At 37.2% G+C, this 13107-nt stretch overlaps 1 protein-coding gene across 1 annotated transcript in view; it reads right to left on the minus strand.

Annotated features, from left to right (window-relative positions):
- Nucleotides 1-1049: 1049 nt before the first annotated feature.
- LOC103530643 (lysine-specific demethylase 4C) overlaps nucleotides 1050-13107 on the minus strand; it is a 129988-nt gene continuing 117930 nt past the window's right edge. The window contains exons 13-15 of the mRNA XM_030467601.1: nucleotides 7432-7551; nucleotides 3516-3608; nucleotides 1050-2025 (exon numbers count right to left, since the gene is read on the minus strand). Of these exons, the coding sequence (XP_030323461.1) occupies nucleotides 1852-2025; nucleotides 3516-3608; nucleotides 7432-7551 (387 nt within the window). The 3' untranslated portion in view covers nucleotides 1050-1851. The remainder of the gene's footprint in view (nucleotides 2026-3515; nucleotides 3609-7431; nucleotides 7552-13107) is intronic.

Here is a 13107-nt window from a genome sequence, read left to right on the forward strand (position 1 = left end):
GCCCACGTACCTTCATATCGAGCTACTGAGGAACATCGAAACAACCAACGAGCAGATGAGGCTGCTCAAGTGTTCCAAATAGATCTGGACTGGGACCATAAAGGTGAACTGTTTTTGGCCAAATGGGCCCACAATGCTTCAGGTCATCAAGGCAGGGATGGAACATATCGATGGGCTCGTGATCGAGGGGTGGATTTATCTTTGGACTCTATTGCGCAGGTTATCCACGATTGTGACATATGTGCTGCAATTAAGCAAGCTAAAAGGTTGAAACCTCTATGGTATGAAGGGAGATGGTCAAAATATAGGTATGGGGAGGCCTGGCAAGTCGACTACATCACACTGCCTCAAACCCGCCAGGGTAAGCGCTATGTGCTTACAATGGTGGAGGCAAGTACAGGATGGCTGGAAACATATCCTGTGCCTCATGCCACAGCCCGGAACACTATCCTGGGCCTAGAGAAACAAGTCTTGTGGAGACATGGTACACCAGAGAGAATTGAGTCAGATAATGGAACTCATTTCAAAAATAGTCTCATAAATAACTGGGCCAAAGAACATGGCATTGAGTGGATATACCATATCCCCTATCATGCACCAGCCTCAGGTAAAATTGAAAGGTACAATGGTCTGTTAAAAACTACCTTAAAGGCAATGGGTGGTGGAACTTTCAAAAACTGGGACAAGCACTTGGCAAAAGCTACCTGGTTAGTTAATACCAGGGGTTCCATCAATCGAACTGGTCCTGCTCAGTCAGATCTTCTACACACAGTAGATGGGGACAAAGTGCCTGTGGTGCATGAAAATAACAGACGCTCTCTATTAATCTCTCTCTCCTTTCTCTATCAAGGAGAGAGAGATTAATAGAGAGCGTCTGTTATTCGGTTTAATCGCCGGGCCAGTGTTAAACCGTGACAAATACCAAGACATCTTTGTGTCTCCGTGCATATTGTGTTAAGTAAACTACATTCATACTGCATATAGTGAAGTTTCTTCATCCCTACAGGTATAAAATAATAGGATTGAAAGTCATATCAACAGACAAAATGCTTAAAGTAGAAGAACAGTATTTATTTGTTTGGTTGGTTACGTCAAAACATCATTACATTGATAGAATATTATTTTAAAAAGAAGACCATAACATATTCATCCAAAACTAGGCTGTTAAGCATATATATTTAAACTCTAATTTTTCATACACATAACGAAAGAAAATTATATTTTACAAATATCTATTTTAATAGATCTTATGAAAAGCATGTTCAAAAATAACTGCCAAAATCTGCCTCTTAGAATATACAAAACATCCTTGCTGTAAGATATCTTTCATAAAAGGCAAAAATATCTGAGTCAACAGTTGAGCCCACATCAAGCCCTACTGAAAGCAGTAGTTACATAAAAATTCAAAATCACTGTATAAAGTACAACTCTTGTCTTACTACTGTACATATCTCCATGTTTTAAAAATGTTTTATAAAAACTGTATTGAACTTAACATCCTTTCCTGTCTGCAGAAAAATAAAGAGCCAGTGAAATTATCATCTGTTTATTAAAATTTTGAATGAGAATAATCTCTCTTAATTCAAGGGGATTTTTAACTCTTATTTCAATGCAAGCAGGACTGTTTCCCCAGCATATCACTGAGTAATCTGTCTTACTTTCACTTCGTTTCCCTTTAGTTTCATAATGCAAAATATTACAAAATCTTTAAAACATTAACTGAAGGAATCAGAACTCAAATACTTCAGCTTACGAGGCTGGTCTATGAATTAGCTAATTGTAAAACAAAAAGCAATTGCAAACAATGCTGCATGCCTTTTAATCAACATCCCTGTCTTGCTCTTGCTTCCTTTATAGCCCCTTCAGGCATTTCTTCTGGAATGAGCTTTTCAAGAAGTTGCGGCACCCTGGATCACCCACATACTCGTTCTTAAAGCGGGAACTCAATACTCTCTGCCTCTTCTCTCCCAGGATAATATCTTCTCCAGAAAACATGTCTTCAAATCTCATGTCAGAAGCTGTAGACTAAAATAAGACATTAATCACACATACAGCTTCATTCAGGCACCAGATTGTGACTTATTCAAGAAAGGTTACATGGAAACTCAGATACATTTCACTAGATCACCTTACAGGTCCATGGAGCTAAACTATTTTCAGGAAAAAGTCTAAATATTAAATATATGTTTTATAAACAAAGTATAATTTTTATTTTTCCATATTTTGCATTTAATACTCATAATTTAATCCTGTAGGCCCATGGAGTTCCTTAGAAACTTGTCATAAACACCAGTTGTTAGTTTTGATTTTATCCAGAGGTCACACTCTAATAGAAGGTGAAAAACTGCAACATGGAAGTGATACAACTGTTGGGCAGGTTTGATCCTAGCAGTACCAAGTATTATCCACCACTTTGTGTAATTCAGAAACATTTTAAGTGCTAGGCACGATGGCATGGACCTCCAACAAGAAAACTGCACACCACCCAGTTTGCAAAGAACTGGAGTCCCAAGTTCAGCCATCTGCCAGCAAACTTAAAAAACAGCTGGGAGTCAACTGAAAGAAAGCAGCAAAAAGGAATCCATCCAGGATAAAGCAATGACTAAACTCCCTTATGAAGTTAATGGTGTCAAATAAGAAAAAAAAAATCTGATCCATAAAAGCTTTATTTTTAAAAGCGTAGCATAAAAACAAGCGTTTGTGTTTTTACCCTTAGTAAAATGGTAATGGATTGAATTGCCCAAAATTGAGCATGAATAGAATAGAATAGAATAGAATAGAACAGAACAGAATACATTTTCACACCCTGAAAATGTATAGAATTGTATAATCTTCTGTAGGTAACAGAAGCCATCTTGTGTCCTCCAACAACCATACAGCAGAACTTCCACTTTTCAAACTTTATGCTCTTTATGAACCTCACACATTTTCACATGACTTACATATAAATGCCTAACTGGTGTCTGCTGTTAGAAACTGCAGTGAGTTCAAATAACACAGTGAAGATTTAGTTTTAAACAAAAGCCTAGTGAAATGCTAATGAGTCGTACCAGTGACCTTGTAAGTTCTCAACAGCTACTTTATTTCTTAGAACAAGTTAATTGCATCTTTATTAAATGCAATGCTTTTAAATTCACAAAGCTCTTGGTACTTGGAATGTTTTTGAAAATTTATACATGTTATAAACATAATGAAACAGCAGAATGTCTGTCAATTTAAAATTTCACTAACTTGATAATTCATGACATGAGAGAAGATGTCCCTCTAAGATGTCCCTTTTAGGAGAAAAGAATTATGTTTGATAACAGCATTTGCCTGTACTGGAAGAACAACTGACTTTTCTTACTAGCAAGTGGACACTTGCACTTTTTGTGCCAATTTAGCCTTATTGATACAGGCTACATAAAATATTGTTGAATGAAAAATACAGAAAAAATACAGAATAGAGCCAAGGATAGTGTTACTGGCATTTTCAGCATGTATATACTAGAAATTTATCACCAGCAAATACTCACAAAACGTGCTTTTACTCTTTTAGGAAGCTCTTCATCTAATGTATAGATCTCTTCTCTCTTCATTACTATCTGAGAACCATCTTCAAACTCAACCTAATTGAGAAAATGTGAATATAAAAACAATAATTTAACTCTTGCAGGAAGTTTTGGGGTTTGTCTACAGACAAAAATATGGGCAAACATAGAAGACTTATATACAAATATTTTGCTATTTTGGGAAGGTAAAATTAGGATAAAACATTTAATTCTTTCTTAAGAAATGTAACACATTCCTAAGTTTAAAATCATATTTAAGCAAAGAAACTTCACAAGCAACACATTAAATATAGTAAAATGTACTCGATTAGAAAAGCCATGCAGTAACAAAACAGACAACATTATTTTGTAGAAGTGACATATTAAAATATCTTGGTGTCATTTTCATTTGCCTCTAGATTTTTTATTTGCTTCTAATAAATAAAAAAATAATTTTAACATCCTGTGCTTCAAGGTTGAGGAAGACCCTGTCAAAAGAAAAAAGTATGAATGACAACTAAGGAAATACCAGTTAACACAATTTTATTGAATCTGATGGAATTTCTTTAAAATGCTCTGTTCAGAAGATGAAAAGCTTTATCATGCTCAGGTTTAGATTTAATCCAACATGAACCCTGCTAGAAGAAAATGAGAAAGGAAATGTAACTAGGTGTTGGGAATGTCAAAATGCAGAGGCTGTGAAGCTAAATGCTAAAAGTCTTTTCAGAAGCTGCTGATATACTTTTTTCAATACTTCTACCAATTTTGAATTTCAGGTATTACCTACAACTGTAGTTTCAATTCTCACATAAACTCTACTTTAAAGTTTGGTATAAACTTAAAAGAAGTGCAGATTCCACATAATTATGAGACCATATGAGAAATATGAAGCTAAATGAGACTACACAAACGATAACAGACTTAGGTTGGAAGAGTAAATAAACAGGAAAACTTTATCAAAAGTATTGTCAAAGATAAAACTGAAAAAAATCACCTAATTGAATTTGTAAATGGACTGGATTTTGTAGGTTCAAATTAAAGCCTTGTCATGATCTTTGAGGTCCTTTCCAATCATGGCAATTTGGTGATTCTGTGATTAACTGTGATAAGATGAAAAATCTCATATAGTAAATCCATTCTCAAAAGTCAGGATACAGTGCTTTGAACTAACAACTTCTTTGAATGTAATTTTGTTTTTACAGCAATGTAACAGGGATGTGCAGATCTGCAATGTATTTGAAATACACAGAGCACAGATGGATAGCAAAGTCACATTAGTCATCCTTGCTCCTCTCTGTTCCTGTTTCTAACCCCCCAAGTCTGTTAGTGTGTTAGAGGAACTAAAACATCAATTTGGCTTAAGTATGTATAATAAAATTATGGCAATTTAGGTATTTTTCATTAGGATGAGGGAGCAGCCTTTCTGCTATTCCTGTTCCTTATTGCACAGTATATTTGCACAATATATTTTGCATAATTCAGTTGGTAATAATGTTTTTTTGAATCACTGGTGAAAGAAATGGGCAGAAAATTAACTCTGCCAGCTCCATCAGATCAGAAAACCACTTCCTGAATGGACAATCTTTTTCTTTGGGTAGTGTACAGCAGCAAGTAACTGCATCAAACCACAGAATCTGGCATGTTTGCAGTATGAAATATATTGAACATTTACAACATAGAGTAATTGCAAGTTCTTCAGCTATAACTCAGCATACTACACTGGAGATAAATTTGCTGTGCCATTAAAGGCAAACACAACAAGAGCTCCTCTGAGAGTTTCAGGAGTATCGTGATTCATGCAAAATAAAAACCCAGCATCATTAACAGCTCCAACTGAATGCATACTGCAAATATTAAATTTCAAATCACTGCTTTTACCCAGCATGTTATTTAATTTGAACTTCTGCTGCGGTACTGTGTCTTTGTAGTATGTCATTCTCTCCATGAGATTTTATCAGGATATCATAAATGAAAGGGTCAGCTGTAATTTTTAGAAAGGAGCTAATGGGGTGAATGGAGAATTTAATCATCCCAAAACTCAAGAATAAATAGTGAAACACAATATAAAATAAATAAATAAATAAAATCAAGCACAGATTGCACTGAGAATTTCACTTCACCTTCATCTAGCAGGTAATAACTCTGAGTCATGAATGTCAAACTGGATGACATGAATTCTGGTGCACTGCATCACAGCTCCTGCACAGGCAAGTCCTGCCACATTCAGTACAAACATCTCATGAACATGAGGAAAATCCACAGTTCTATCCAAGTAGAACAGACGTGCCTTATTCCATCAAAAATATTGAGTCCTTTTCAGTGTCTCCTTTAGTCCTACCATCTAAGGAGTCACAAAGGATTCAGTAAGAGACTCTCAAAGCTGCAACTGAGATCTCACAAACCATGGATGGAGCATGTGTGTGCATGAATGGAGCATGTGTGTGCATGGGTTCTGGGAGCTATCAGCCAGGCTGTGTATAAAGACCAGTGGAGGAACTGCTAATGTGTCCTGAAGTTAGTCTTGCAGCCTCCCTGTAAGAGGCTTCCTGTAAACCACAACCATGTTGTGGCAGCCTCCTCTGCATTTTACAGCCTGAAATACTTGTTTGTCTACGAAGTCCTATGTAGTGCAATCTGCACTCCAGATAATCTTTCATCTTTGCTGTTTCCCTTGTGATAGGTGTTGTTAAAAGACAGTTTACAGCAATCTCCTAAGGCTGTTATGCTGAGGAACTCCAAACCTTACTGAACACCCTTACTGAACCCACTTTCCTTACACAAAACCAATTTCATGAGACTGCCCAGGAGGTCCAAAATAAGACAAAGACTGTTTCACTGTGTCAGATTCTTTCCTATGAAGGATAACAACATTCATTTATTCTACCTCACTCTTCCTCATAAGACCAGCTGTTCAGAAGATGAAATTATTTGAAGATTAATGTAATTACAGAACAATAATCTTCATATTTTATAAAGAACTTTTTACCTTTGCAATGTAATGCAGCTGCTAAATAGAAGGAAAGAGACAAGTTATAGGGATCAGGCAGTTGAGGACTTGATTGCAAGTCATTGGCAAAGTGAGGTCAATGCAGCAAGGCATTTAGCCTCCCTGTGTCTTAATTCATCTATAGATATAACAGTAAACTTGCCACTCTTGTAGAGTAATGTGAGGCCTTTATATGAAACGAGTTACATAAGTGAAAATTATTATATATCTATATTAATGAAATGTACCTGGATTCTCATTCTTTCAAAAGTGCTATTATTATTGTGACTGAGTACTCAAAGCTGCTGACTGATTTTTCTCAAAGGCAAGAACATAAAAAAAACAATTATTTTGTCTCTGAAATCAGAAGTCAGCTTTTTAGCCTTGTCTTCTTTGTTCAGTTTCTTTTTGCCTTTGCTGAGGGTAAAACACTCCTTAGATTATGTGCTAATTCATTCAAAAGTGCCTCAGATAATTGAAAGTTGGACTATTTACGCTCTTCTTTTTACTATCCTCTCCTTTACAAAATGCATAAGGTTCATTGTAGTCACACTCTAGTAATAAATTCTACGTCATTTCTTGTACAATTACTTGACATCAAATAAAAATAAATAACCTGGAGAAAATATCAAATGTTGTCTTTCAATCTTAAGTTCTATCTTTTCACCCAAGTTCTTACTAAATAACCCATCTTCTCAATTTTATACAAAAAGGTGAACTTCAGGTCTCAAAGAGCACACAGCATTTGTGAGGGGCTACTTATTTTCAATGCATTAACATTTATAATAAAAGTCCACACTCCAGCCTTCTGCAACTTTGAAGGTGCATCTGGCCATGTCAATGCTAGAGCAAATGAGCAGGATGCAATAAAGACATCTGAAAAACAAGCACGTGGTAATAAATACAGACACCTACCTGATACATGTGAGCTGTGTTTGTTCCCAGATACTTTGCACCATACAGTTTTCCATCAGGCCACTTCACTTGGACAACCTCTCCCTCTGCAGGCGGGCCCAGCCTTAGGCAATCTCTGCTCTATTTACAAAGAAGGACGGATTCTTAAATCAGTGAGTGAGCCACTTTACTTTGAAATTACCAGTAAGCTGCTTTTTACAACTTGCTAATTGGAGGAGATTTATTACCGTATATGTTTCAAGTTTTAAAATCCTAGTAATGGGCTAACAGAAGGTACTCTTAGTGTTCATGAAAATGAAATAGTGACCAAAGAAACATTCTCTTTACAGCTTGATGCTGCACCGGCAAGGCAACATATGCATAAATCAGATGGCTATCAAGAACTGTGATACATTGCCTCCAAAATTATTTTCCATCACACCCTGAAAATAAAGATCACTAAAGTGCAATTGTGTGTGTGCAAGACTTTTGCGTATCCAAGTAACTCATGTTTTGTTAAACACAGCGTATTTTTGCTAGATGCTAACTCTGTGGACTGAAACATCCCCTGATGGATCAAACTATAAATGCTGAGAATGCCAATGAATTCGTTGCTTAGCTGATGGAGCAATGCTGAAGGAATCCAAATGCTTACAAATAAGAACTAGGGAGGCATTTTGTTTAGTTTTGTTTTGTTTTCAGAAGATACAAGACAGGTTTTTCTCTCTGTTTTGTCCAAACTTTGTGCCTGACTTGTTGAAGATGTCAGAGCAGCACAGTTCATGCTAGTTGCAATATATCCTTGCTGCAGTTTCTTTTGCCCCATGTGGCTTGTTATGAACTCAATGACTCATTTGAAGAGTACACAGAACACACACCCATAACAACAGCTGTCAACATGAGGAAATACATGAAGGACCAGAAAAGGATGATGTCAGGTCATTCCCTGAAAGCTACCTCTACCAAATACTCACCACAACAAAGGCATCCATATATTGTACTGACTGCATCACAAGTCATGTAAATTACTGCTAATTTAGTGGTATTCTCCTAGGTGTTAGAGGACCTAGGTGTGTCACGATGTTACCTGGGCTCACTGATAAGAGATCTAGACTGGGAAGAGAAAAGATACAGCCAAGGACTCGGGTACAAGGACTCAGTGACAAGGCCCTTCAGAGCCTGGTATTATCTCACATTGCTGCAGTACTATTACAATTACTGTTTTAGAAGTCTCCTGTTTATATAGAATAATGTACAAAAAAACTGTATTTTTGAGTTCAGCAGTCCACATCCAACCGAGAACAAAAATCATCATGACAAAGAACTCAAAACATAAGAGCAAAAAATGCACCATAGTGATCCTTGGTGGAAGACTATCTTGTTATAACATCATGCTAGCCAAACCTAGGCTTTATAAAATGTTTTAAAACACATATTTTAATCCATTAATTTGATTCAGCACATGGGAAAAGAAGTGAAAAGCTAGTTTTCACAGAAATTCACTTTCCTGCATGACAGTGCTACCTCTGACATCCCTTAGGTGCTGTGCCAAGGGGACAGCAAAGGTTGCTGTGGCAGACACAAAGATTTGTTCCTTCAACTTCAACATATATTTGAGGTAGCAGGTGGCATTACTGTATTGCCCTTCCCAGTATTCCCAGGAGAGGCACAGGAAAAGTTGAAAGGATGACCACTACCTGCTTTCCAACAGCGGAATAATGATGTCTTTCAGGGATCAGGGACAGCCAAATACCATCTTAGTTCTGACTATAAATCAAGTGAGACTATACTTTTAATGCTCTCTTTTCAGTGATAACCGCTGAGAGGGTTACTGTCATTATCATTCTTCTTCCTCTACCTATTTATTACTGATGTGCAAGAAAGAAGTCTTAGCTAAGTGTCTTGAATCAAACTTAAAATGCATCATGGAAGATAGTTAATTTCCTGAAAACAATCCATCTATCAACAATGTCAAGCCAAACGTTAGTTTTTTAAGAACTAGCCCTTTGCACCTTGCACAGGAAAAGCATTTCATAGCTTCTCTGGGAGAGCTAGTGGAATTGCTCATATGGAAAACTTGAGTTCTCATGCAAAAAACCTGGACAAATAACAATCCCATTCTTCATGTATCACAACAATGTCTTAGTCGATTGAACAGTGTTTGGGACACCTGTACTAAATAGCTTTTGCTGATTTCTGCCAGAGTTCCTACTTTTTATTTGTGTGTTACATAACTATTTTAGAGACTACTTTTGCTGCAAAAATAATTCTTACCAATTTCTTCTGGGGAATGAATCAATTCTTTGGTTGACAAAATTGCAGAAATGCAACCTTACTTTTCTCAGTCAAATAATGAAAAGTCAGACATAAAAATACAATAATTCTTTAACATTTCCATATACAAGCATAATGTGGGTTCAGCCTACCTTTGGCTTGTAAACCATGCAAGTTTCCAGTACAATTGCATAGTATATTTTCTTCTTCACACAAAAAATCAAAATCATGCTTACCTATACTGAAAAGACTATTCACTTAAGTGTCCAGTTTCACATTCCAGCTGTTTCACAGGCTTGTCCACAAGCTCACAGGCTTATAAAATGTCCAGTTGTGTTTGAGTATCTCCAAGGATGAACACTTCACCACCTCCTAGCGCAGCCCTAGACTAGCAACCCAGCATTCAACCATGCCCACAGTTACAAACTCTTTTCTTAATCTAATTAAAATTCCATGTTAAGGACTTTCCTGTATTTCAGACGGTACACATTGTCTTTTATCCTGTCACCCTGCACCACTGAGAAGTGAGTGGCTCCATCTTTTTTAATTCCCCCATCAGATATATAGATATAACTTGGATAAGGTTACCCTCAGTCTATTTTATAGGCTGAATGGTTTGAGCTCTCTCACCTTCTCATCTTATGATGCTCCAGTCCTTTAACCACCATCCTGTATTTTTACTGTATTTTGATTACACCATTAAAACAATTAACAAGAGCCAGGTGATCTGATGAAGGTGCCCTCTGATTTGAACATACTAGTACTGGCTTTTTTACATTTGCATGTGATTGTTTTCTAGCTAAAATTTAAAATATTTGACTACTGTTTTCTTTATACCTCCTTTAAAAGATGCCATATGGACTGCATTTTCCTATTTTAAAATAAATGCTTGAGATACAATGACCAGTGTTGCTATGATATTAAATACACTATTAACCTTTATGACCATTACTTCAAGTTAAAAGAGTTAATTGATCCCTTCTTCACCAATCACATTCCAAATTAACTAAGGACAGAATCAGATTTAGAAGGATATGATTCCAGTTAAGATCCTTAAAGATCAAACATTGACCTATAAACTAATTGGAAGATCAAGATGGGGAGCAGAATGGGAGGAAATGATCAGTGCCCTGTTGTGCTACATGGATGTGCACAAGTCTATGGGACCAGATGGGATCTGGTACCCAAGGGTACTAAAGGAGCTGGCAGAAGTGCTTACCAAGCCACTCTCCATTATTTATCAACAGTCCTGGAAAACTGGGGAGGTCTCAGTAAATTGGAAACTGGCAAATGTAATGTCCATCCACAAGAAGGGCCAAAAGGATGATCTGGGGAACTATAGACCTGTCAGTTTGACCTTGGTGCCAGGAAAGGTTACGGAGCAGGTCAGCTTGAGTACCTTCACATGGTACATACAGGACAACCAGGTGATCAGGCCCAGTCAGCACGGGTTTACGTAAGGTAGATCCTGTCTGACTGACCCTTGGAGAAGGAGAGGGTTGTCAGGCATTGAAATGGACTGCCCAGGAGAGTGGTGGAGTCACCATCCCTGGAGGTATTTAAAAGGCATTTGGACCTGGTCCTCACAGACATGGCTTAGTAGTTGGATTATTGTGTTGGTCCAAGGTTGGACTGGATGATCTTGGGAGGTCTCTTCCAACCTGAAACATTCTCTGCCTCCCATAACTGCTGAAAGGCAAAGCATTTTACAAGCTCAATTCAAGTCTCATAGCTGTGTTCCTACAGAGAGCTTAAAGGGAAGAGGATAATGAACACTGCAAGGTGAAAGACACTTGCAGTCTGTAAGTAACAGGTCTGAAGACCCTCCTCTCCAGCTGATAAACGTTTGCCTTGAACATAGTCCTGAAACATTCACATGTATCTGTAACAATACCGCGAAGATTGAGTTTTATTTTTCTGTGTATAAAAAATAAGTCCAAACCCTTGGAAACGTACTGAAGAAAAATCAATCTGTGGTATGCAGTACTAAGTGGGTATATTGTCTGCAAGCAGCTTGAACTCTTGAAGTTTACTCTTATTCACCCCTAACCCATTTGTATAGCACATTTTTTTTCCCTTATAGCTGCACTTTTTTATAAACCTAAGGTTTACATTTATAAACTGTCATCTTTTAAAGAGACATGCCTCTTCCTTTAGAGTCAGCTCTTCCTTTTGTGAGCAACTTCATTCTTCTGGAACTTGTGAAATATTTTTCAGCTCCACCATACCAATTACAATTCTTCTACCCATTTCCAATGAGGGTGTCTAGAAAATCCACAACATGAAGTGTCAAACTTAGCCAAAACAGCACACATTACCAGACTCTTTCTTCATAAGGGCATCTAAACCTATCCCATAAACAGTCTCAGAAACTCCCATTTTATTTTCCTCAACATTAACAGAGTGTGTATCTGTCTACTGGCAGACACAGCACTGAGCTCACAGGCTACCCAAAATCACTCCGGTTCACTCAATATTCAAGGCAGAATATTTTTGTGTGCTTGACCTGGACTCAAATTACAGCCTTTTTCTCAATGGAATATAGAAAAAAATTCTGCACTCCTGGGGTTTACTTGCTGATTTACCTTGTTTCCAAAACAAAGCATAAAATGCTTCATTGTTTATTCAAATTTTTGTCAAATAATAAGCAACAGAGGGCTAAAGTGGTTAGGCATGGCTCTTGCAACAGGTTTTGGGAGTTAGCACATACTTTTAATCCTGTTTTTGCTTTATGAGTCTGTAACACAGCATCAGAATGAAATACAGATAAATTTTTTTACTTAATGGTAAAGGAATAGGATAAGTATACACAGAGTCTGACTGGCATTATTCTTCCTGGGATACTACCAGTTTAGTACAATTGCTAGCTCAAAAGCAGTCTTTGTAACAATTAGTTTAGCTGACTATAGTTCTCACCCTTTGAAGTTACTCATTATTTTTGTGCCATATGACATCAAAACCCTCTAGGAAGACACATTCCAAACAATCAACAGCAGTCTTTCAGGAAGACTGTGTAAGAATCCACTTCATTATGCTGCTGCAGCTTTACATTATCAGAGGGTTCTTGTGAACCCCACTATGCTGTTATTATGCAACCTGGCAAGAAGGAATGGCAAAAAGCAGAGGTAAGCAGCAGCCTGGCTTCAGCCATGCAGTGTGCCTGCAGATATCAATTCTTTCTGTATTGTTCCATCACTGACACAAAGGAGCCATGGCACAATATTGTAATCCTCCTCCTGTCAGACCGAAAACTGATACACTAGCTGAGGTTTCAAAGATCAAAGAAAAACAGATACTGAAAAGATGAACCAGAGCTAAATCAGATGCTGTAACTGCAATAAACCTCCCTATGCTGCATCTCTAAATACTCGTTAATATCACTCCTCTTGTGTTTGCTTGTAAATTTATGTATCTTGTTAAAAT

The sequence above is a fragment of the Calypte anna genome, chromosome Z, assembly GCF_003957555.1.
Source record: "Calypte anna isolate BGI_N300 chromosome Z, bCalAnn1_v1.p, whole genome shotgun sequence".
Lineage (NCBI taxonomy): Eukaryota > Metazoa > Chordata > Aves > Apodiformes > Trochilidae > Calypte > Calypte anna.